The 23,720-nt window shown below is 61.2% G+C and overlaps 1 protein-coding gene across 1 annotated transcript; it reads right to left on the bottom strand.

Annotated features, from left to right (window-relative positions):
- Positions 1 to 2,198: 2,198 nt before the first annotated feature.
- TCF7L1 (transcription factor 7 like 1) lies at positions 2,199 to 20,594 on the bottom strand. The gene is made up of 12 exons (XM_056362836.1): positions 20,288 to 20,594; positions 20,150 to 20,210; positions 19,061 to 19,191; positions 5,906 to 5,989; positions 5,618 to 5,750; positions 5,027 to 5,129; positions 4,646 to 4,729; positions 4,063 to 4,206; positions 3,804 to 3,963; positions 3,346 to 3,453; positions 2,978 to 3,038; positions 2,199 to 2,906 (listed from the first exon to the last, which is right to left on the bottom strand). Exons 1-12 carry the CDS (start codon positions 20,483 to 20,485, stop codon positions 2,443 to 2,445), a joined length of 1,731 nt encoding a protein of 576 aa, XP_056218811.1. The 5' UTR covers positions 20,486 to 20,594; the 3' UTR covers positions 2,199 to 2,442.
- Positions 20,595 to 23,720: the final 3,126 nt, after the last annotated feature.

Below are 23,720 nucleotides of genomic sequence, written 5' to 3'. Positions count from 1 at the left end.
GACACGCTATCAGGATGCCATTAATTAAAGCATCGTGGCTGGTCCTCTTGGGGGCTGTTGCAGAGGAATCGTGCCCTATCCCAGCGTTCACAAATTTGTTCTTTGAAAGCAAGAACTTTAAACAGTTTTGTGTGTGGAACGGAAACGCCTACCACGTTCAGGGCTGTCCTGGGTGTGACAGCGAATAAAGATACTCCAGGCAATTTCTTGTGCTCTGAGGCTTTGGTGGTGACCGCCAAGAAGCTGGTACACAGGAGCTGGATCTGCTGCAGGCTCCTCTCACTGCTCAAGGCTCTCAACTAGCTGGGACCCCTCAGAGCAGTGATTTCAGGAGCTACCACCCAGCTGGGATGCTCTGAGCTGTGAATTTAAGCTGTCAGCTGGATGGGAGAAGCTGTGCTCCTGCTGGAGGTACCGTCACTGTTTGCAGAAGTCATCTGGAGCTTTTGCAAGGTTACAGGAGCCAGTGTTTGCCCCAAATGTGTCCCTAGTGCTCATGCAAGGGCACGAGGCTGTGCTTTTGTTGGCACCCACAGCTGGGGGCATCACTCGGCTGTACTTTTCTGGTAGTTCTGCCCAGCTCCAATATGGAAATAGGAATCCTCAGATTCAGGTGTCATCTGCTGGGGTTACAGATGCCAGCGTCATCCCGTGGCACGCACTCGTCTCACACAACATCTGGTGAATGCGGACACCGTCTTCCTTAAGGACAAGACACCGAGATGGTCCCTTTTTCCCTCTACCGGCAGATGGACATCTGCTGCTGCTCCAGTTTGCTATAAAAATACTTCCCCAGTGGCTTCTCACACCAGCTTGGCACTGGAAAGGAAAAGAGAAATGTCACAAGAGGCAAAGGTGTCATTTATTCCACCAAATTAGCAAAAGCACCCACCAACCTGAGAGCCGGAGGGCCAGGAGCCGTGGGAAGGGCTCAGCCCATCACTGATAGTGATGGTTTGGATGTTGCCCACCACCTCGGACCTGAGGACACCACAGTCCCCACAGCACAGCACTGGTGCAGGTAGAGAGGAGGCAGGCTGGGTCCTGGGAAATGGAAACTGGCCAAGAAAATCAGAAAGGGGAATGAAACAGGGCTATAAATACCACAAATCAACTTTGGGCAGATGCAGCTCAGAATTAAATCTGCAACAGAGAACAAAATTGAAACTTTCAACAGGAAAACTTTGAGAGAGTGGGTTTTTTTCCTGTTAAAAATATAGTGAGATGGAAGAGTCTTGATTAGCTTGATTAGTTCAAGTGTTGAACTGACCGAGACCTAAAGATCAGTTGAAAATCCACTGGGTGACCCTGGGTTGCTTTTTGTGCAGGTCCTTTCTCCTCCTGTCTTTTCATTCATGTTCGAAAGGAGCAGGCCCAGGGCACCCTGCAGTTCCTGGCCGTGAGTTCCACACCAGTAACTCGCACTCCTTGGCATCTCAGGCACCCCCTGACCCAGTCTTCCTACCCGGTGCGCCCTGCTGCTCATAGCTTTCCAGAAAACCATACGCTGCCTGCTCGCTCCATCACAGGTTTGGGATGGCCACCCCAAAATCATCCTGTGCCCATCCATGATGGCGTCTGGGTGACGCCTTTGGGCTGGGGCCGTGCGTGGCCCCGTGCCCCGCGCTGGGGCTGGGCTGCAGCCCCATCCCGAGGTGCCTCCCAGGGCACAGTGATATTCAAGCACTGGTGGGGAGAAGGTGGCGATGGGCAAGGAGCAAGTGCTTCCCCCACTGACCACGCTCACGCAGCGAGTTGCAGCTGTAGTTTTATTTCCTTTTGTGAAAAATAACAGGGTTTCAAGGGGAAACCCCCCCCACCCAGGGCTCAGCCCCAGATCCTGCCCACCCCAGCATGACCACGGGAAGGAGCAGGGCCGACGGTGCAGCATCCTCAGGGCAGGATCCAGCTCCTGGCCAGGATGGAGCGAAGGCAATCACCGTGGCTGCGAGCAAAGCCACAAGACAGGAGAACGTGGGAGCACCCAGAGGCACTGGGTCGGTAGCCGGTGTTTCAGCTCTTGCCTCTGGGATGGTGCGCCGGCCCCAGCTCGGCACCCACCACACCTGGGGCCGGCATGCCCATGCACACGAGCGCTGGGCCGTCGGCATCACCGTGCCCTGCGGCAGCAACGGGCACTCGGCTCGTGCCCACGGTCAGCTCGCAGGAGATTTGCATCATCTGCAGCTGGTGGAGGGTTTATTTCCTTTTTTTTTTTCCTTTTTTTTCCTTTTTTTAATAAAAACGGTCTTTAGGTTGACTGCTGGCAGCAGCTCTGAGCAGAAAGCCCCTTCCTCCAGAGTCTGCTTACAGAAGAGTTCAGAAAGGGTCAAATATTGACCAATAATGGTTTTGGCTGCATTTGAATCTTGATTGTGGCTTCTGCAATGTACAGCAGGGAGGGGACGGACAGGATGGGACAAGGGGGGACGAGTTTTTCCCTTAGTCAGCAGGTTTGGTGACCAGGGAAAGGGGCTGCGTTTGCAGCACGGCCAAAGCAGCCTGCGGGGATGGGATGGCAGCTGCGAAGGACGGAGGCGAGGACAGGAGAGCCGTGGAGGGCACCGAGGTGAAGGGGATGGGTCTGGAGAGGAGCGAGGGCGGGCTGCTGAGGCTTGAGGAGGAGGAAGAGGAGGAAGAGGAGGAGGAAGAAGAGGTGGCTTTGCCCGAGAGGAAGGTGGCTGAATGCACGGTGAGCTGCGCCCTGGCCTCTGGCTTGGTGGTGAGCGAGAGGGGCTGAGCCTGTTCCGAGTGGGTGGCAGCCGGCGCGGCCGGGGATGCCAGGGCGGCCGACGGCGTGGCGGGTGAATCCAACATGCTGCCGTGGGAGGACGCAGGGCTGTCACACGGCTTCTCGGCTGGCAGGTACTGCACGCACGGCTTCTTGCTCTTGGATGCCAGCGAGCCTGCGAACAACGGAGGACAGCATGAGTGGCTGAGACCCAGCGGCAGGGGAGGTTGGCAGGGGGATACTCACTCTCCGTGTCGTGGCTTTGCTGCTGGGCCAGCTTCTCTCGCTTTCTCTTCTTTTTCTTGCCCTGGAAGATATCACAAAGTGGTTGACTGCCCTTAGGTGCTGCTTGATGGATGAAAAATGGGGCTGCCGGTGCCCCAGAGCAGCTCACAGGGATGCAGCAGCCACTGACGGTCACAGAGCATCCCTAGGACTCAGCGCCATCACCCACCCCCAGACCCCAACCACTGACCTCCCCAAGCACAGCAAGCAACCTCCCACCAGCCACAGTCCCCGGAGAGGGGCCATCCGGGAACCTGGCAAGGGGACAGGAGGGGAGACCTCGCCCCGGCCAGTGCCCGCGGCCACGGGGCTTGGGGGACCACACTTACATAGTTGTCCCGTGCCGACCACGTCGGGTAGAGCTGGGAGTGCAGCTGCCGCTCTTTCCGTGCCAGCTCATAGTACTTTGCCTGCTCCTCCCGCGACAGCGAGTGCCACTGCAGGGGCGAGAAGAGACCACGCTGCAAACCCTGAAGCCCAGCTGCAGAGCCCAAAGCCACGCTGCAAACCCCAAATCCACGCTGCAAATCCCAAGGTCATGCTGCAAATCCCGAAGCCGCACGGCTGGCCCTGAGGACATGCCGCCCTGGGGCCACAGAGCTCCCAGCTCACCCCATCCCATTGCCACCCAGGTCCCCACCAGCTCCCAGCGACCTCCTGGGTGATGCCCCAGGTCAAGAGACTGAGTCATGGGGTGAGGTGGAGCAAAGGGGGCTGAAAGCCATTTTAAGGTCACAAACGGGGCAGCATGCGGGTGCAAAGCCAGGGCCAAGGGAAATGCCCATACTCGTCTGCCCAGGATCTGGTTGATGGCGGCGCTCTCCTTCAGCGTGCACTCGGCCACCACCTTGGCCCTCATCTCCTTCATGTACAACATGAAGGCATTGAGCGGCTTCTTGATGTGGGGTTTCTTCTCCTCCTCCTTCTTCACAGTGACGGGGGATTTCCTGCAACGAGCAGGATGGTGGCTCAGGACCCACTCTGCACCATGCAGGGCACGCAGGAGACAAGCTCCTGCCCCCGGGGCCATCCCGCCCCCCACTCACGAGTTGCCTCCGGGGCTGATGTTGGGCTGGGTGGGTTCCTGCTTCACGATGGGCGAGACGATGGTCGGGTGCGGGATGCCTGAGGGGTGCAGCCCATGGGTGGGTGGTGGGACCATGTGCGGGGAGAAACGGCTGGACATCAAACTGCAGTGGAGGAGTGGGAGCGGAAGGCTCGTCAGCTTCCCGTGGGCACCAACAGCGCCCAGTCTCCACCCCAAACCTTCCTGGGAACCTCCTGGGTTCAGGGACCACCAGCCTCAGCCCAGTGTGGGGTCTGGTTTTACACTGGATCCCACCCCAGCTTGTGCAGGATGGTAACACGGACCCAATTAAGCAATGCCCTGAACTTTCTACCCACCCATGGGGACCATCCGCACCCTCCTGGGGGATTTATGGCAGAGGAGGCCACCACAACCTCCTGGGGCTGGTCTGTGCCTGTGCGGAGGAGGGATCTCCCCAGGAACACCCGCTGCTGGCGCTGCTGTAGGGATGAATCCCGCATCATCTTCAGGGAAGCAGCCAAAAAACACCCTGCCAGCTCTGGGATGCCCAGGGAGGGTCCCTCATCCCTGCCGAGACCCACCTGGACATGGAGGCGTTCATGGCGAGGGCAGGGTAGGGGTGCCGAAAGCCGCCGGGAGGGATTGAGTACACGGGCTGTCCTTGCCTGCAAACGCACAAGCTTTAGTGGAAAAAATACCCCTCCCCAGTTCATGGGGGCCCTTGGACCAGTCTCCAGCCAATCTCCATCCTGAAGATGCCCAAAATTTCCAGCGGTGGTGAGCCCCTCCCTTCCCAACCCCCACGGGAGCCCTCGGCATCCCACTGAGCTCGCAGGGGAAGAAGTGGGTAAAGTGGGAAAAAGAGGAGGGTCTCAGGGGGACAAGGGGCTGATGGGACCTGCCCGGGGACAGGGACACAGAGGAGGCAGCAAGCCCCCAGCCCAGGTTGAGTCCATCCTTACTGCGGCACGAGCCAGCCCAGCGGGTGCGGGATCTGGCCCACGGCTCCGGGTGACAGCGGGTAATAAGGGGGCAGCTCGGATGGGTGCGGCGGCCGAGGGATTCCTGCAGAGGAAGTGAGGGATGAAAGCGAAGCAGTGTCAAAACACAGACGTGGCAGGCCCTGAGCACCCCGTCTTCCCCTGAGCACCTGTCCCTGAGCACACAGTCTCCTTCCAAGCATCCCACCTCCCTCTAAGCATCCCACCGCTCTCTGAGCACCCCATCCCTCCCAGCATCCTGCCTGCTGCCAAGCATCCTATCTTCCTCCAAGCATCCACCTGCCCATCTGGACCATGGGAAGAGGATGCTGAGACAACCACACGGGAGACCTGGAGGGATCCCCACGCACCCCAACCAACCCTGCAACCGGGTGAGGACCCATCCCCTTCCCACCACCCAGGGACCAGGCTGTGAAAAACCCCCAGGAAGAGAGGCACCATCGGACGGAGAGCACCCCGCCACCAGCACCGCACTGGTACCGTCACCATCCCTGTGCTCACCCCAACAGGTCTCAGCTCGGCCGACGCCGTGTGCCCCCACCCTGTGCTCACCCGTCTTTGGGTCGATCTCCGGTGAGAGGTGGCCGGGCGGTGAGCCTGGCGAGAAGTGGTCGTTGCTGTAGGTGATGAGCGGTGTCAGCGGGTGCATGTGATGGGCGTGCTGCACCACCGGGACCTTGTTTGACTGTGGGGCAGCCAGGGAGAGCACATGGGAGTGCAAAACAACAGCCACCCCCGCAAAAAGCCCCGCCACGGGCATCGTATCGGCATCACGGAGGGGCAGAGTGAGGTTTTCCCCCTGGGAAACCCATCACTCCTGTGGGATTCAGCTGCTCTTACCAAATGTGCGGGTGAGGGCGAGCGGCTGTCCTTCAGCGTGGCGCCAGCAGGCACGTCCAGCAGTGGCCACTTCATCTGCAGGTACTGCAGGAGAGTCGGGCTGATGCCCTCCGCAAGCCCTGGAACACCCCCGGCCCCACCCCCCACCCCAGCCCCAGCCCCAGGCTCAGCCAGGGATACCCCAACCCGCGGGGACACTGTGGGCAGGTGGCAAAGGGGTTCTGGGGGCACATGGGGCCGTTACGGACCCCACGAATGATGCAAAGCCCCAAATCCTAAATCCCAAATCCCAAATCTCTGTCCTAAATGGTGCAAAGCCCCAAATCCTAAATCCCAAATCCCTGCCCCAAATGGTGCAGTCCCGCTGAGGAGCCACAAGCCCCCACACCCCCTCCCCGCAATTCCCCACCTGCCTGCGCCGATGACGCCTCTCCCTACCCCAAACCCAGACTTCTTGGGATGCGGTGACACCTGGCACAGCACAGCACAAGCTGCAAATCGCCCGTGGGGCTCAGCCCCGGGGTGGTCCCTGTGTCGGGAGGTGCCCTCCTGGTCCCCGGGGCACCAGCACCAACCCCAAACTGCCAGAGCGCAAGAAACCAGCCCCATATTGCAATGAGGGGTGGGGGGCAAATATGGGGCTTTTAGGAGGGTGTTCTCTCTCCCTGGGCTAAACCTTGCTGCAACACATGGGTCTGCCTCCGACGTAAGCAGCCCCCGAAAGAAAGGTGCTTTGTGTTGTTTCTCGGCGGAGGGGGCCGGAGGCATTTCCCGGCAGACGGCGGAGGGGGGGGGGAGGGCGGGGGGGGCGCGTCCAGTCCCGCAAGATGCTGGGGCTGGGGAATGTGGCCTGGACAGGCCACAGCTGCGTGCAGGAATTTCCCCACCGTACAAATCTTCCTGATCCGAAGCAGCTGGAAGGAAAACCCAGCGAGGAGCTGCAGGGAGCATTAACTCTTCCACGGCTGGACAGATGAATCCCTGCCCGCATTGCCTCCCGCAGTCCCCCTAAGTGTCCTGTATCCCCCTGCATCGCCTCCTGCTTTCCCCCCCTGCGTCCCCTCCTGCATGTCCACTATCCCCCCTGCATCCCCTCCTACACCCCCATCCCCTCCTGCATCTCCAGCACCCCCCTGCATCCCCTCCTACACCCCCATCCCCTCCTGCATCTCCAGCACCCCCCTGCATCCCCTTCTACAACCCCATCCCCTCCTGCATCTCCAGCATCCCCTCCTGCACCTCCATACCCTCCTTCATCTCCAGCATCCCCTCCTGCATCTCCAGCATCCCCTCCTGCACCTCCATCCCCTCCTGCATTTCCAGCACCCCCCCTGCACCGCCAGTATCCCCCCTGCATCTCCAGTATTGCTCGCTCCATCTCCAGTACCCCCCTCATTGTCCGGTATCCCCTGCTCCCCAGCATCCCCCCCTCTATCCCCAGTATCCCTTCCTCGATCTCCAGTATCACCCATCCACCCTCCAGTATCACCCACCCCATCTCCAGCATCCCCGCCTCCATCCCCAGTATCCCGCGCTTCACCTCCAGTACCCCCTCTCCCCACATCTCCAGTCTCTGGCACCTCCAGTATCCTCCCTCCATCCCCGGTATCCCTCCTCCATCTCCAGCACCCCTGCAGCACGCCCCCAGCTGATGCTCAGCCCCATGCCACCGGGCACCCTGTGCCTCTGGATACACCCCAACCCCCCAAACCCCTCCCAGTAGCCCAACAGAGCCGGGTGAGGCCACCACGCTCCCACCGGGGCGTGCTGAGAGCCCACGAGCCACGGGGGCCACCCCGTGCCAACGGCGAGGCCGCAAGGGCACCGCAGGGACCCCCCCCAGCCGCGGCGTGGTCCCGGCGTAGCCTGAGAGGATTTCCCATGACCCACCCGTTCCCACAGCGCCAGCACAGGGGATCCCCCAAAACCCTACTTCACCGCCTACACCGGGTGCCACGCAGTGCTGCTCGCCCATGCCCGCCCCACGCACAGGGATGCTCCAGCATCCCGCTCCCAGTGCCTCCGTGTGCTCTCCCCAGGGAGGTTTTTGGCACTGCCGGGATAACAGCGGCAGGATGGACCTGTGGGTGCTGGGGAGCCATAACTGGATCCAGCCCTCGGCCACTCCAAAGGCTGGCTGCAGAGGAGGCAGGGCGCCAGGGTGCCATGCGTGCCCAGAGCACGCCTGGTATGCGAGCGGCCCCGTGACCTGCGCGGGCTCAGCCGTGACCTGCCGCACACCCTGCGCTCCCCAGTACAGTAGGAGCCATTTCCTGAAGTGCTGGCTTTGATGCATCCTCCAAATCTGCAGCGGGGAAGCCCCGAGCTCTGGCTGCCGTACAACTCCGGGCTGGTTCCAAACAGCCCAGCGCTGCCGCTGCCGGCCCGTGCCACCAAGGCTGCAGCGTCTCCTGGACCGGGAGAGGGTTTTGGCTGGAGACGCTCCCGGGCTGGCTGCGGTGGCATCGTGACTGCAGTAGTGTGTGAGGTGCCCTGGCATCCCCACGGCCATAGCAGGGCAATGCATAGGGTGTCCTGAGCATCTCCACGGCCATGCCAGGGCAACGCACCAGGTGCCCCGAGCACCCTTATGGCCACGCTGGGGTGATGCACAAGGTGCCCTGAGCATCCCTGTGGCTGTGTCAGGACAATGGACAAGGTGCCCCAACACCCTCATGGCCGTGCCAAGACGATGGACAAGATGCCCCAACATCCCCATGGCCGTGCCAGGACAATGGACAAGGTGCCTGAACATTCCTGTGGCCATGCCAGGACAGTGCAGGACGTGCCCTGACATCCTCGTGGCTGTACTGGTCCAACATACAGGGTGCTCCAACCTGGGATGCCCACAGCCATCCCACAGTGATGCGTTACGGTGCCCTGAGCATCCTCGTGGCAATGCATGAGATATCCCGACATCTCCGCAGTGGTACACAGGGCAACGCATGAGCCCTGGACAACTCCATGGCTATGTCTGGGTGAAGCACAACATGTCCCAACATCCTTAAGTCCACACCCAGAGCGATGCACGAGGTGCCCAGAGCATCCCTACAGCCATGCCAGGGTGACACAGGGGACACCCCAATGTCGCCATGGCTGTGCCAAGCCAATACAACATACCAGATGCCCTGAGCATCCCCACGGCTGCGCAAGGGTGACACACAAGACGTCCCAATACCCCCGTGACGTGCCTGGGGTGATGCATGAGGTGCCCGGAGCATCCCTGCAGCCACGCCAGGGTGACACACAGGACACCCCAACCTCCCTGTGGCTGTACCGCTCCAAGACCACGATGCCCTGAGCATCCCCATAGCCACACTCGGATGACGCACGTGGTGCCCCACCATCCCTACCACCGCACCAGGATGCTGCTACACGTGGTCCCCCACCATCCCCGGGGCCGAGCCGGGGCCAGGCAGGAGATGCCCCTGCATCCCTGACAGGCGCCTTCAGCTCCGCCTCGCTGTCCCCTGCCCGCTGCCCCCATCACAAAGGGGGCTTTCTCGTCTATTCTGTAAGCGGAGAAGCCGCTGGGGGACGGCGGCTGGGGAAAGGCCGGGTGTATAAAAGGCTGCTTCTCATTTTGAAGCTGTTTCGGGAGGCCGGGGAGGGGAGAGGAAGGGGGGGACCCTTTCAAAATATACAAAGCGGGGGGGAGCTGGCGAACGGTTCAGTGGTAATGTGGAAAAATGAAGCCCCCCCCCCCCCCCCTTCCCCTTGGCCCCAGCTTGGACACAGCTCCCACTGTACCACCACGTGTGGAACTACGCGAGCGGCAGATTGGAACTATTATAAAAAAAAAGGGGGGGTGGGGGGGTGTAAAGAAAAAGAAAAAAAAAGAAGAAAATAGTTGAAAATCGGTCACATTCCAGAGAGATTAGAGCAAGTTCTGGTTCCTCGTTACCAGCCACCCCCCAATTAAAAGCAGGGAGTTAACCCCTTCCCTGCCGGAGCGGCAGAACCACAGTGAAGTCTCCTGTCTGTCTGTCTGTCCATGTCCACCCCCTCCCCAGGCTGGGGGGAGCCCCTGCCGGTGGCCACCCGGTGGCCTCAGCAGCCGGAGGTGGCGGTGGCATGGCAGTGCCATAGAGGTGGCAGTGGCGTGCCAGGGGGTTGTGCGGTGCTAGGGGAGGAGGTGCAAATGCTGTGGGATCCCCTAATGCCCAATTAGGGGCCTTAATGAGCGGATTTCCTCTCCTCTTCCGTGCACAGGGCTCGATCCTGGCTGAGATGTTTTCCCTGGGAAAGGGGAAAAGTGCTGCTGGAAAATTCCTGGCTGGTGGCCGGGCCAGCTCTGTGTGTCCCAGCATCGCCTGGCCTGGCATTAAGTGTCCCCCTGTTCATGTCCTGGTGTTGCGTGTCCCACCGTGGCATGACCCAGCATCGTGTGTTCTGGTGTTGTATGTCCTGGCAGCGTCTTTCCCAGGATTGCATGTCCCAGGGTTGTGTGTCTCAGCAACACGTGTCCCAGGGCTGCATATCCCAGCACTGCGCATCCCGATGCTGTGTGTCCTGGTATTGTGTGCCCCAGCATCACACCCCAGCATCGTATGTCCCCAGATTGCACACGCCAGCGTTGGATGTCCCAGGATTGCACATCCCGGCATCGGATGTCCCAGCACTCTTTGTCGTGGTGTTGCATGCCCCGGCGTTGTGTGTCCTGGTGTTGCGTCCCTTGGTGTTGTGACCCCCAGCATCTCATGTCCCAGCGCTGTGTGCCACGGTGTTGCACATCAAAGCATCTCGACTCCCGGTGTTCCATGCCCTGCCATGTGTCCCAGTCCTCAGTGTCCAGCGTTGCATCTCCCAGCACCTCACGCCCCAGGACTGCATATCCCAGCGTTGCCCATCCTGCTGCTACCTCCAGGTACTGCCTGTCCTCCTGACGTTGTGCATCCCAGTACTGCACATCCCAGCATCACTTGTCCAGACACCGTGCATCCCAGTGAGACAGCACAGGGTCACAGTGGGCTCCTCTCCGCTGGGCTCGAAGGCTTAGGCTTGGTGGCCACTGGCCTCTCATTTTGGGAGAGAAAAGGTCTGTTTGGGACCTAAGCTGCCATTTTTCTGGATAAAACACAACCCGCAGGTGCCAGGCTCTGTGCTGGCTTCTCCCTTTGCCTGCACGCGCTCCAGCCCAGAGATGACCCTGCAGGAACCGCCAGCACCGCAGAGAAGATTCACGCAATGCCGGCACCCAGCCACATCATCCCCATCCCCAAAACCCCACGGGCGACCTGACGAGCATCCTGCTGGCCACCCCTCCTGGCCATCCCTCCCATGCCACCTCCATCCCCCAGAGCAGCCTGGGGTGGGTGGTGGGGGGGGGTGACCCCAAATCGCCCATCCCCACACCATCCCCTTCTCCAGCCCAAATTCCTGGGGCTTTGAAAAGCCTCCGGGCTCGGCAAGCCTGAACACAGCCCCGTGCAGCCCCCGCCGATCCCCCCAGCCCTCCTCACTCCCAGCCTGTTTACACAGCTGCGGGATAACTGACAGGTCGCCCTTCCCCCTCCCGCCTCCGCTCCAGCCCTTTTTCCCCAAAATACATCCCAAAACCGTGCTGGGGCAGACGGAAAAGGCCAAGCATCGGGGCAGCAAATGGGGTTTTAACAGAGCTCCCAACAATCTTTGTCTGGCTGGTGGATGCTCTGGTCCTGCAGCATCCCAAGATCCTGGCGCCGAGCAGCATCACCAGCACTTTTGGGATAAAACCAGCCAAATTTGGCTCCTAACAGCTCCGGGGGTCACAGAGAGATGCAAGTTTTGAGAGAAATGGGTTTTCTAGGCTTGATACATCATCTGATTCCATAAAACTGTGTGCCTGGGAACAAAAAGCTGGAAAAACCCCCAAATCCTCCCCGGCAGGAGGTCCCAGGGCTGCAAACCCAGGGGTGCTGCAAAGGAGGTTTTGGTGGAAAGTGACGGGGGGGGGGGGGGGGGGGGGGGGTGGGTCCTGCAGCTCCTGTCCTGAGCCCAAAACAAGGGGGTGAAAATGGGGAAAGGGAGGGAGGGAGGAAGGGGAAAAAAACAGGAGGAAGGGAGGAAGGAAGAAAAGGAGGGGAGAAAAGGGTGGGGAAAAAGGGGAGGAGTGGGGGAAAAACTGGGAAAAAAGGGGGGAAACGTGGGGAAAAAAAGGGGGGGAAGGGGGGAGGGGGGAAAAAAGGGATAAAAAGCTCCTTCTTGAAGACAACCATGGGACATGGAAAGCGAGTCCCACTTGGGGACTCGGAAAAGGAAAGTGCACAGGCCAACACTGCACCAGCCACAGGGAATTCTGTCCCCTTGGAGCTGGAAATGAAGACAGGGCCGGACACAAATGGGAAGAGGGGACCCAGTTTCTTGCCTTCCTGCGCTGGGTATCGGGTGTCCTTCGAGCTCGAATAAATTACCTCAATGCCAAAGAAAAAGGGGAAAACCAAACAGCACCCCAGCCCTGCGCGGCCCATCTCCCGTCCTGCATCCCCACGCGGGGAGCTGCTGCGTTCTTCCCCACGGATAATTAGGGAGGGAGAAATCCCAATTATAGCTGGGATTTACAGCCCAAGAAACAAGCCATAAATCCTCACCCCCCCTCCACGCCTCGCTCCCCTCTAAGCCGCTTCCCAGCCAAATAATCTCCTCCAGATGTTGCCTACAAATGCTGGGATGGTGGTTTCCAGCAGGGATGAGACATTTTGGGGGGTCTCCTGCATCCCTGCATCCCATCAAGGAGAACCCCAAAGACTCCTGGTGGGGTTATTTCTTTTCCCATCGGGGTCTGGGGCTTTTAACAGGCTGCAAAGAGGCAATATGGGGCACGATGCTGTGTCTTGGGTTGTCCCCACAGCACACAGTGTCCCCTCCTGGCATTCCCAGGATGACACAAGCCAGGCAAAGGCTGTCCCAGGTGGGGACAGTGATTTGGGGGTGGGAATGGGTACGGCACTGGGAGTTTGCAACCCCTTGGTAAAGGATGCTCAGCCACTCCCGTGATGCAGCCCAAACCCATCAGCCAGCGGCATGCTGCCACCAGCACAAACCGGGTGGGAAATGCCAACAGCGCTGGGATGGGAAACAAGAAAAAGTGGCTGGGAGCTGAAAATTAAACCCCATTTGGGGTGAGCTTGGAGAGGCAGTGCTTAAAGCTGACCTTATCTTGAGCCACAGACCCCCGTGTCACCGAACTGGGGATGCTGGTGGCATCTGCTGAACAGCTTGGCCCTGACTGCAGCTTCGCAGAGGAAGGCAGTGAGAGGAAAGGCGGGATGGGAGGGATTGAAGGAAGCGGGATGAGGCTTGCGGGGGCTGGAGTGATGCCAGGACACCGCCCAAGCCAGCTCTCAGGGAGCCCACAGGGCTCAGCCTCCTCCCAAAGTGACCTCGGCACAGGGATGCCCCAAGCATCCTCCACAGGGGGATGCCCCGAGCATCCCTTCTCTGTGGATGCCCCAAGCATCCCTCGCACACACACCCGGCCACTAAGCAAGACAGGATTGGCGCAAGCTGAGACCCTGAGACCCTGACCGCTGGCGGTTCCCTCCCTGCTCCCCAAACCTGGCGGCAACAAGTTTTCCCCGCTGCCCCGAGGCTTTTGTCTGCAGCTTTCAGCTCCAGTCCATCACGCTGAATGGCTCCATTCATCCCGCATTCAGGCAGCGGCTGCATCAGCGCCGGGGGGATCCCAGTGGGTGCAAAGGACTCATCCCTGCCCGGGCAAAAAAAAAAATCCCAATGGCTCCAAAGCCCCCCTGGAACATCCTTGGTCTTGGGGAGACGCGACATGAGATGTCCAGCCAGGGAAGGTGTTTTAATGGACTTTTGCACATGTAAAATGTTTAAAATCCAATCCAAGGTATGAGGATGATGGAAAAAGTCATGCGAAGCCATGCTGCCACAGAAATGTGGGGTGAAGAGGGTCCCGTCACCGCACTGCGCCCCTGCTGGCTACAAACCCCATCATTTAGGGGCTGACACCTCTGGAGATGCATCTCTGCATCCTGCTGGGTGATGCTGTGCCCACGCTTGGGGGAGCACCAAGGGGGTCCTGCACCCCTTGGCAGCACCCATGGGACACCAGCTCACCTGGCATCTCTGCCTGCAGACCTCCCTTGCCCTCTGCCACAGCTCCAGGCAGGATTCCTGGGGCTCAGAGATCCCAAGGGCTTGAGGATTCTCAGGGTGCACACGCAAGGTGACATCGCTGCCAAAACACACCCCAAAAAAGCAGCAAGCTGTGAAGCCGCATATCACCATCACCCCTTCCTCCTCCTCCTCCTCCTCCCTGGGGCACCTACAACCAGCCCATCACACCCCAGCCCGTCCCCTCCCCCCAGAACACCCTCACACCCTGATACCAGATACCAGGATACCAGCACGGACATGGTGCAAGCCCAACCTCCCCTTGCCCTTAACCCTCCTCTTCCTCCAGCTGGGATGCGCCCGGGCGCTTCTCTTTGGGTTCCTCTTTCCCCTGCTCCCACCAGTGACTTCAAGGAAGAAAAACTAATGAAAAGCAGCTGCTCAGAATACCAGAAAGATGATGAATGCGCGTTAAGTCCCCTTAACAAAACCAGGTCTTATGAGAGTCGCCCGGAGCACTTACTTCATTGCTTTAATTTGGGAATCGTGTTGGAAAAGGGAGGGAGGAGGGAGAAGTTGGGGGGGGGTGTTAGTGGAAACCTCCTGTAGGTCTCATTTAGCCCCTAAAAAAAAACACCCAGGGTAATTAGCCGAATAGCATAATTAAGGAGGAGACATAAAGGGGCCATTGTGTGTGAAGGCTCAACAGGCAGGAGCACCTTGGAGTGGGGAAACTGAGGCACGGGAAGGGTGCACTGCCGGAAGGGATGTGATTGGCCCGGCAGCTGCATGGGCTGAGATGAAGAAACCAAAAAGTGCGAAAAAGCCTTTTTTCCTTAATATTTTCCAGGTGGGGAAGAAAGCCTGCACTGCTGGGGAGGAGGGGGAAATCCCAAACTAAACCAGCAAACCCCAAGGAGACGCCCGGAGCTCGACTGGCTGAGGACAAACGCCACGGTCAGATGACGCCGAGCAAGAGCCCCCACAGCCGAAAAAAATCCACCCCCATCCCAACACCTCCATCCTGCATCCCGACCAGCACATGCCAAAACCCTCCCAGCTCAGCCAGAGCTGCCGCTGGAGCCTCCGGCAAGACCCGCCCGGTTTTCGGAGCAACCCTTTTTCTTGCCAAAAATCTGTATTTTAATCATTTTTCTTGGCAGCCGCGTGTTTAAGAGGATATATTTTCTTTTGCAGACAGATATGCCTCTGTATTGCAGCCTGCACAGGGATCGCGAGCTCATCTCAGGGATGGGGAAAAAAAAGCCGAAACAAGCCCAGGTTATGGTTTTTTTCCTCATTTATTTTGGACCCCCACCCGATGATGCGCATTAATTACAGCGGCGTGCACTAATTACACCGGCGTAGCATCATTGCAGGGTGCGGGGAGCTGTTTGGGTGCCTCAGCTGAATTTCCACGCCCGAGGAAGGTTCGGCTTTATTCAAATACTCGCCTCCAGACTTGAATTCCTGGGGTTAAACTGCTTTTTTGGGGGAAATAATAACAACCCCATGCGAGGTTCTTCTTACCGCCAACGTGTGGTCTCACCTTTGCCTCCCTAGCGGTGCCATGCCCAGTCTGGGGATGCTGAGCGGCCGGTTCCCCGCCTGCCCCTCCCCGAGCTGGAGGACGCTGGGGTGAGATTTTGCCCAGATATGGATCTGGCTTGGTCCCGGCTTGGGATAAAAGACGCCGGCTCCAAATGATCCCGATGGGATGGATCTGGCATGGCAGCAACAGGGGTTTGCATCCATCCAGGCCGCGGTGCCGGTGTGTGCCCAGAGCTTTTCCTTTCCATCCCACCTTGGGTACCTTTGTATTTTTGGGAATTGTGGCTCCGATGATCCCAGGGAGTCAAACCCAGTCTCAGGGGTCCCCAGTTCCTGATTCCCGGTACCCCCATGGGGAAAACCAGGCCAAAACGCTGCTCCCAACGGCAACGCTGTCATTAAACCCTGCCAAATTCCTCGGCTGGCTTAGCAGAGCCTCAGAAAACAGCACCCTGGTAGAAATCGCCAGAAAAGTGATATGGGGGGACACCCCCCACATTTCAGGGTCCCGTTCAGAAATACCACAGGTGATCCCAGAGCAAAGGGATTTAACCTAAAGAAAGGGCAGGAGCATCCCATCGCTTCGGTTCCCAGCAGGTCTTCATGGGAATGGAGGCGCTTCTGGTTTGGGGTGCATGAAGGTATCACGATTTCTAACTATTCTGCAGATTTCTAAATATTTTGGAGCAGAGAGATGCAAAAGGGCCGGCACACCTGCCTGTGACTCCACAAAAGTCCTCCAGCGGTTTCACCACCGCTGGATCCAACACCTACATCCATGGACACAGCCATCCCCAGCATCCTTCGCCTGCCCGCTGCCCCCTCGGAGAAGCTCCTGGGCACTTCCAGGGCACCCCTGGGGCACCAAGGTGATTTGGGTTTGGGGGCTTTTTCCCCAAAAATCTTCCTTTTTCATGAGGTAGAGTTGGGTGGTTCAATCCGCAGCACCCTGCCTGAGGGATGGCAAGGATGCCACCGCCACCGGGATGGCCGGATCCTGCTGATCAGCTCATTTCCTCCAATGGCTGGGGGAAAAAAAGAAGGAAATGGGAAAACAAAGCTCCCAGGGCTGCTTGGTGGCCTCCTGCCTCCTACCACCTCTGCGCCTCACGTGCTGGGTCTTGCCTCGAAGCCTCCCGGGCTGAGGGCGGGCGGCAGATCTGTCGGTGCAGGGCTCAGGGCCCCTGGGCGATGCTGCTGTGCAGGGATGCTGTGCCTGGCCGGATCCAGTGTGGGATCAAAGATGCTGTGCCTGGCCGGATCCAGTATGGGATCGAGGATGCTGTGCCTGGCCGGATCCGGTATGGGCTCAAGGATGCTGTGCCTGGCCGGATCCAGTGTGGGATCAAGGATGCTGTGCCTGGCCAGATCCAGTATGGGATCGAAGATGCTGTGCCTGGCCACATCCGGTATGGGATTGAGGATGCTGTGCCTGGCCGAATCCGGTATGGGCTCAAGGATGCTGTGCCCGGCCGGATCAGTATGGGATCAAGGATGCTGTGCCTGGCCAGATCCAGTATGGAATTGAGGATGCTGTGCCTGGCCGAATCCGGTATGGGCTCAAGGATGCTGTGCCCGGCCGGATCAGTATAGGATCAAGGATGCTGTGCCTGGCCAGATCCGGTATGGGATCGAGGATGCTGTGCCTGGCTGAATCTGGTATGGGCTCAAGGATGCTGTGCCCAGCCGGATCAGTATGGGATCAAGGATGCTGTGCCTGGCCAAATCCGGTATGGGCTCAAGGATGCTGTGCCCGGCCGGATCAGTATGGGATCAAGGATGCTGTGCCTGGCCAGATCCAGTATGGGATCAAGGATGCTGTGCCCGGCCAGATCCAGTATGGAATCAAAGATGCTGTGCCCAGCCAGATCCTGTATGGACTCAGGGATGCTGTGCCCGGCTGGACCTGGTCTGGGCTTGCTGGCATGATGGATCCCGGGATCCAGGGGATCCCTGCGCTGCCACTCCAGTGGGAGCCTGTGGAAGGGGGGGCTGTGACGGGCGCAGAGCTCAGACACTTTCATTGCACGAGTGGCCGCAGGGTCTGACGGGGCCTCATCCTGCCCCGGCGACACAAGGCAATCAGCTGCACCAGATCCCCCGCTGCACCAAGCCGTGCTGAGCACCCGCCAGATCCTGCCAGCACCCCGCACTTGCCCCCCCACGCCCCTCGCTCGCTCACTCGGCACCCTGGGCTCAGCCCCGCACAGAAACGCCCCAATCCGGCAGGATTTGGCCCCGATCGGGGCTTTCCCGTCCGCACTCATCCCTCCAGCTCTTCCCCAGGCTCAGCACCAGCCTGGGTCCAAAACACCCGGGACGCAACATCGGCTCCTTGCCCAGCCCCTTTTAATTAACCCCCCCTTTCTGGGATTCATTAAATCATCGTTAGCGGCCGTCTTCTATGAATCCCAGCCCCAGTCCCTTTTAATTATTCCTTATGCCTCGCCGGTATTTGGGATCGCGGCCAGCTGTGCATCATCTCCAACGCACAGCAACACCAAAAGTGACAAATTGGGAATAGAACCTCTGTCCGGCCCAGCCCGGTGCAGGAGGTTCATAGCCAAGCCCCCCGCCCCAGCACTGACACCCAACCACCATTCAAACCAGTTGCTCCCAGTAACGCAAAAGCAAGAACGCCCCCAAACCACAGACACCCCGCGCGACGCCCCCAGAAGCAAGGTCCCCACCGGCGACTGTGAGCCATCCGACATTCCATATGGTGACGCAGCTTCCTATAGAGCCGGGGCAAATATCGCACCTTAACCTGTCGCGTGTCACCGCCACCGCTCCGGAGCGAGACGCACCCAGCGGAGCCAGAGGGATGCAGCGGGGACCACGGCGCATCCCCCCCAGCACAGGGAACCCCGCGGGATGTGGCGAGGGGAGCAGGAGGGGAAACTGAGGCAGATGAGGGCTGTGGGTGGGATGGGTTATGTCTCTAAAATAGGTTTATATTTCCAAAATAGGTTTATATTTCCAAAATAGGTCTATATTTCTGAAATAGGTTTAATTTCTGAAATAGGTTTAATTTCTGAAATAGGTTTAATTTCTGAAATAGGTTTATATTTCTAATAGCTTTGCAGCCCCCCACCAGGTTGGTGTTCGGGCTGCTTTGGGTGCTGAGGGATGCTCAGGCTGGGGGGGTCGGTCCCGCTCCCACCTGCCCCCCCCCAGCGCTCGCTCACTGCGCTCACTCCGGGTCCCCGCAGGCGGCCGGGACAGACAATGTCAGCCCATTAAGGGCTTTAAGAAGCCGGGGGAAAGGGGGGGGGGCGGGCTTTTAAATAAGAAAAGCGGCGCAGCTCGGGGTCAGGTTTCGGGGCCGGTGCCCGGGGAGAGCCCCCCAGTTCCCCAACACCCCCGGGGACACAAACACACACCCCGAAGGGACAAACTGAACCAAAACTAAGGGGAATAAACCTGATTTCTACCTTTTTTAGCAGCAGCAGCTGCTGCCTTCAGGACGGGGCTTGGCCGGAGCCTCACAGGACCCGAGGGGGGGCGGGGGGGGGGCTCCGGGGGGGGCGCGGGGGCACTTACGGTGCGGGCGCCACCGGGGGAGAGAGCTCCGTTGGCGAGGTACGGGCTGCCCAGCTCGGGGAGCATCAGGAAGGGGTAGCCGGGGTAGGGGGGCCCCTTAAAAAAAACCCCATCTTGTTGTCGTCTGACCACTGGGGAGAGAAGGGAGGGGGGGTCAGGCGGGGGGAGGGTGCACCCACAAAGTGGGGGGTCCTCCGACGGAGGGAGGAGGGGGTAAGTAGGGAGGGTCATGGGTAGGTCCCTCTGGGGGTGCCCCAGTCCCTGGAGGGGTCCTTGGTTCTTCCGGGGGGTCCTAGTGGCGGGGGGGGTCTCGGTTGCAGAGGGGTGGGGGTCTGGCTGGTGGCAAGGGGTTCCCGGGACCGGTGGCCCCCCGGGGTTCCTGGGGGGGGCGGTCCCGGTGCTGGTCACTCCCGAAAAGGACCCGGCTGCGGGGGGCTCCCGAGCCCGGTTCCCCGGGGGGGTGGGCACCGGTCCCCCCGTGGAGGAGCGACCGGGAGCCGGTCACCGGGGATGGGGGGGGCCAGGCTTCCCGCGGGGGAAGGTCGGGACCGGTTCCTACGGGGGGAGAGGGCACACGCGGGGGGAGGAGTGGGAGGACACAGGAGAGGCGGACACGGCGGGGGGGGGGTGGACACCGCGGGGGTCCTGGGAAGTGGACACGGAGGGGGGGGCGGGCACGGGGAGGGGGGCGGACACAGGAGTGTCCTGGGGGGGCGGACACGGGGGGGATGGACACGGCGGGGGGGCGGACACAGGGGGGTCCTGGGAAGTGGACACGGGGGGGATCGGATTCGGGGGGGGGGGGGGGGAGTCATATACGGGGGGGTCCTGGGAAGTGGACACGGGGGGAAAAACACGGGGGGGATCGGACACGGGGGGGCGGACACGGGGGGCTCGGGGGACGTGGACACGGCGGGGGGGGGGGGAGGGGAGCGGCCACGGGGGGTCGGCCACGGGGGGGTCCCGCCCGCAGCCGGGGGCGGAAACAAAGAAGTTGCGAAGTGTCGGCCGGTCCCGGGGGACGCGCCGGGGCCGGGGGCGGGGGGGGGCCGGGGCGGGGGGCGCGGGGGGCGGCGGCGCGGCCGGTACCTTCTGCCAGATAGTCCCGCGGCTTCTGGAAACTTTCCCGGGGCTGGGGGGGCCGCTCCGCCTGCGGGGAGAGGGCGGTGAGCGGGGCCGGGCGGGGGTCGGCCGCCCCCGCTCCCCCCCGCCGCCCGCCGGGCTCACCTCGGGGCCGGGGCCGGCGCCGGGGCCGCCCCCCCGGTTCTCGGTCTCGCTGACCAGGGAGGACTTGAGCTCGTCCAGGTCCCCGTGGGCCGAGCCGCGCCCCGCGCCCTTGTCCTGCTCCTCGCCCTCGTCCTGGAAGGCGATGAGCTCGTCGGGGGCCCCCAGGTCGTCCCCCCCCGCCGGTTCCAGCTGCGGCATGGTGGGGGTCCGGCACCGCCGCCCCGCTCCGGCACCGCCGGGCCCCCGCCGCCGCCGCCGCCGCCGCCCGGGAGGGTCGGGAATGCGCGGGGCGGCGGGGGGAGGAGGAGCCCGGCTGCAAACCGACACCGTGGGGCAGGGCAGGGCCCTCGCACCGCCCCGCCGCCGGCCCCGGCCCCGCCACCGGCCCCGCCGCCCGCCCCGCCACCGGTCCCGGCCCCGCCGCCCGCCCCGCCGAGCGCCCACGGGGCGGCGGCCGACAGCGTGTCCCCGCCACGGCCGGGGCTCCCGTCCCAGCCAAGGACTCCCACCCCTTCTGTGTCGTCCGTCCCCCCCCATCCCGGCCGGGGCTCCCCGTCCCAGCCAGGGCCCCCCATCTCATCTGTGTCCTCCCCATCTCAGCCAGGGATCCCCATCTCATCTGTGCCCCCCCCCCCCCCCCATCCCGTCGGGGGCTCCCCATGCCAGCCAGGGACCCCCTCCCATCTGTGTCCACAACACCCCGACCAGGGCCCCCCATCTCATCTGTGTACCCCCCATCCCAGCCAGGAGCTCCCTGGCACAGCCAGGGTCCCCCATCCCATCTGTGTTCCCCCCCATGCTGCCCAGGTCCCCCCACCCTGTCCAGAGTCCCCCCATCCCACCCAGGAAACCCCATCCCATCTGAGTCCCCCCATCCCACCCAGAGTGCCCCCTCCCATCTGGGTCCCCCCATCCCACCCAGGGTGCGCCCTCCCATCTGAGACCCCCATCCCACCCAGGGTGCGCCCTCCCATCTGAGACCCCCATCCCACCCGGGGTGCCCTCTCCCATATAGGTGCCCCCATCCTGCTTAATCTGTCCCTACCCTGCTTGATCCTATTCAGGTGTCCCCATCCCATCTGTGTCCCCCCATCCCACCTGGGTGCCCCTGTCCCACCCAAGGTGCCCCCACCCTACCAGGGTTCCCCCATCCCATTTGGGTGCCTCCATGTAACAGGAGAGCCCCCATCCCGCCCATCCCATGGAGATGGCCCCATCCTACCCATGTGTCCCACCACACCTGGGTGTCCCTGACCTGCCCAGGTGTCCCCGTCCCACCAGGGTGACCCTGTTCCCCATCAGCCGGATACTTGGAGAGGACTCCCCACCCCACCCCACGAGCACCCCCAGGGTCCTACCACAGTGCCCCAAGCAAGCCTGGAGGACAGATTCATTGGAACACCCACCCCCTGCTCCCCTTTTTCTTCCAGGCTGGGCTCATGCCCTGTGCCGGGGACACACGGGTGGGGTGGGTGCTCATCCTGCCTGTCACCCCAGCGGCTGTGGGAGTGGTACCCAGCGGGGCTTCACCCAGCATCTCCAAGCCATATTGGCTTCATCCCATCCCATCGCCCACTGCCTGAACACGAACCCCAGTCTTGGACGGAGGTACACCTCCCCATTTCACCAGACACCGGGGACAGTCCCCAGATGCCCAGTCCCCGGGGGTCACAAGTCTGTCCCCCCCGCCCCCCCCGCCAGGCCAGCAGCCCCTTGCTCCGCTCCACAAAGGTTCTTCAGTTGCTTTGCCTGAAATACTCCATGAAAAGGCTTTTGTAACATCTAAATAACTGGTGACCCCGGTCCCCCCTGCCCAAGTTTCTCAAGGAACAGCGAGAGGCAGCTGCAGGGGATCGTGCCGGCTGCCCCTTCCCGGCTCCCAGTCCTCCAGATGTTTTATTACCCTGCTTTTAATTAACATTTCCATCCATGTGCTGAATGGGGAGTGCACGCCTGCCCCTCCCCAGGCAGCTCCTTGCTCCACGGGCAGATGTGGTGGGGAGAGCCCCCCTGTGCAGGGTCCAGATGTGTCTGGGGGGCTGTGCGAGCCCTGGGCTGCTAAAAAACATAAATTATCACTTAAAGTCTTCCTTTTCCTGACATCCCCCGGGCTGGGAGATAAATAACATGGCATGAGCCCACGAAGGAGTGAGGATGTGGCTGGTTCCTGGCATGGGGCACGTGAAAGTGACCATCCCACTCCTCAGGTGACCCCCAGCTTTGCAGGACCCCAAGTACACAAGCAGGACTTGCAGGGCTGCAGTTTTGGGGTCTTTCCCAATATTTTTTGTATGTCCTACAGAGCCAGGAGAGCCTCCACAATGGGTTTGAAGGTCGCCATCAGAAGGCAACTGGTGTTCTGGAGGCAAAACCTCACTGCAACTCCTTTCCCAAGATGTTCCCAAGATGCTTCTGCCCCGTTATGTGATAATTAAGGGCATCCTAGCTGGACAGGCGGGACCGGAGGCCCATGAGATGGAGGTGACAGTGGGATAGGAGGTCCATGAGATGGAGGTGACAGTGGGCTAGGAGGTCCATGAGATGGAGGTGACAGTGGGGTAGGAGGTCCATGAGATGGAGGTGACAGTGGGGTAGGAGGTCCATGAGATGGAGGTGACAGTGGGATAGGAGGTCCATGAGATGGAGGTGACAGTGGGGTAGGAGGTCCATGAGATGGAGGTGACAGTGGGGTAGGAGGTCCATGAGATGGAGGTGACAGTGGGATAGGAGGTCCATGAGATGGAGGTGACAGTGGGATAGGAGGTCCATGAGATGGAGGAGGCGATAGATACTGAGGTGGAGTCCTTCAAAGGTGTCACACGTGACACTTGGCCACTGCGCAGCCCAAGTGAGGAGCCGCTGCTGCGCCCCAGGGCCCCATCCCCTCAGCCGGCCTTTGCCCCGGCTGCCGCACCCCGGCAGCGGGTCCTGGGGGGCACAGGGCTGGGGCCGGGGAGCAGGGACGGTGCGTTGGGACGGGAGCCCCGGGGGCAGGAGCAGCTGGGGGGGGAGGCGGGGGGGGGGGGGGGGAGAGCGGCCACGGGGGAGGGGAAGGGTGGGAAATGAGCCTGCGGCGGGGAAGGGGTGGCAGGGCCGTCAAACACCCCAGCACCTTCAGCCACCCTGGGAGCCTTGGACACCCTGGGGACCCTTGGACGGCCCACAACCCACGGCCACCCCAGGACCCTCGGCCACCCCAGGACCCCTCACCTGCCCCGGGACACTTGGACACCCTGGGATCCTCAGCCACCCCAGGAGCCTCGCGTCTCTCAGAACCCTCGGCTGCCTTGTGACCCTCAGCGACCCCATTCACCATCTGCCACCCCCATCCCACCCCCACGCTCCCCATAGACCCTCTTTTCCCCGGGGGGCTGGGGACATGCGGGGATGCCCAACCCCCCCCCCCCCCCCCCCCCCCCCGAAGGCCCAAGGA

This window comes from Falco biarmicus, chromosome 18 (genome assembly GCF_023638135.1).
Source record: "Falco biarmicus isolate bFalBia1 chromosome 18, bFalBia1.pri, whole genome shotgun sequence".
In the NCBI taxonomy this organism is placed as follows: domain Eukaryota; kingdom Metazoa; phylum Chordata; class Aves; order Falconiformes; family Falconidae; genus Falco; species Falco biarmicus.
The sequence above is the reverse complement of the archived record's forward strand: the minus strand, read 5'-3'. Positions and strand labels throughout refer to the sequence as shown.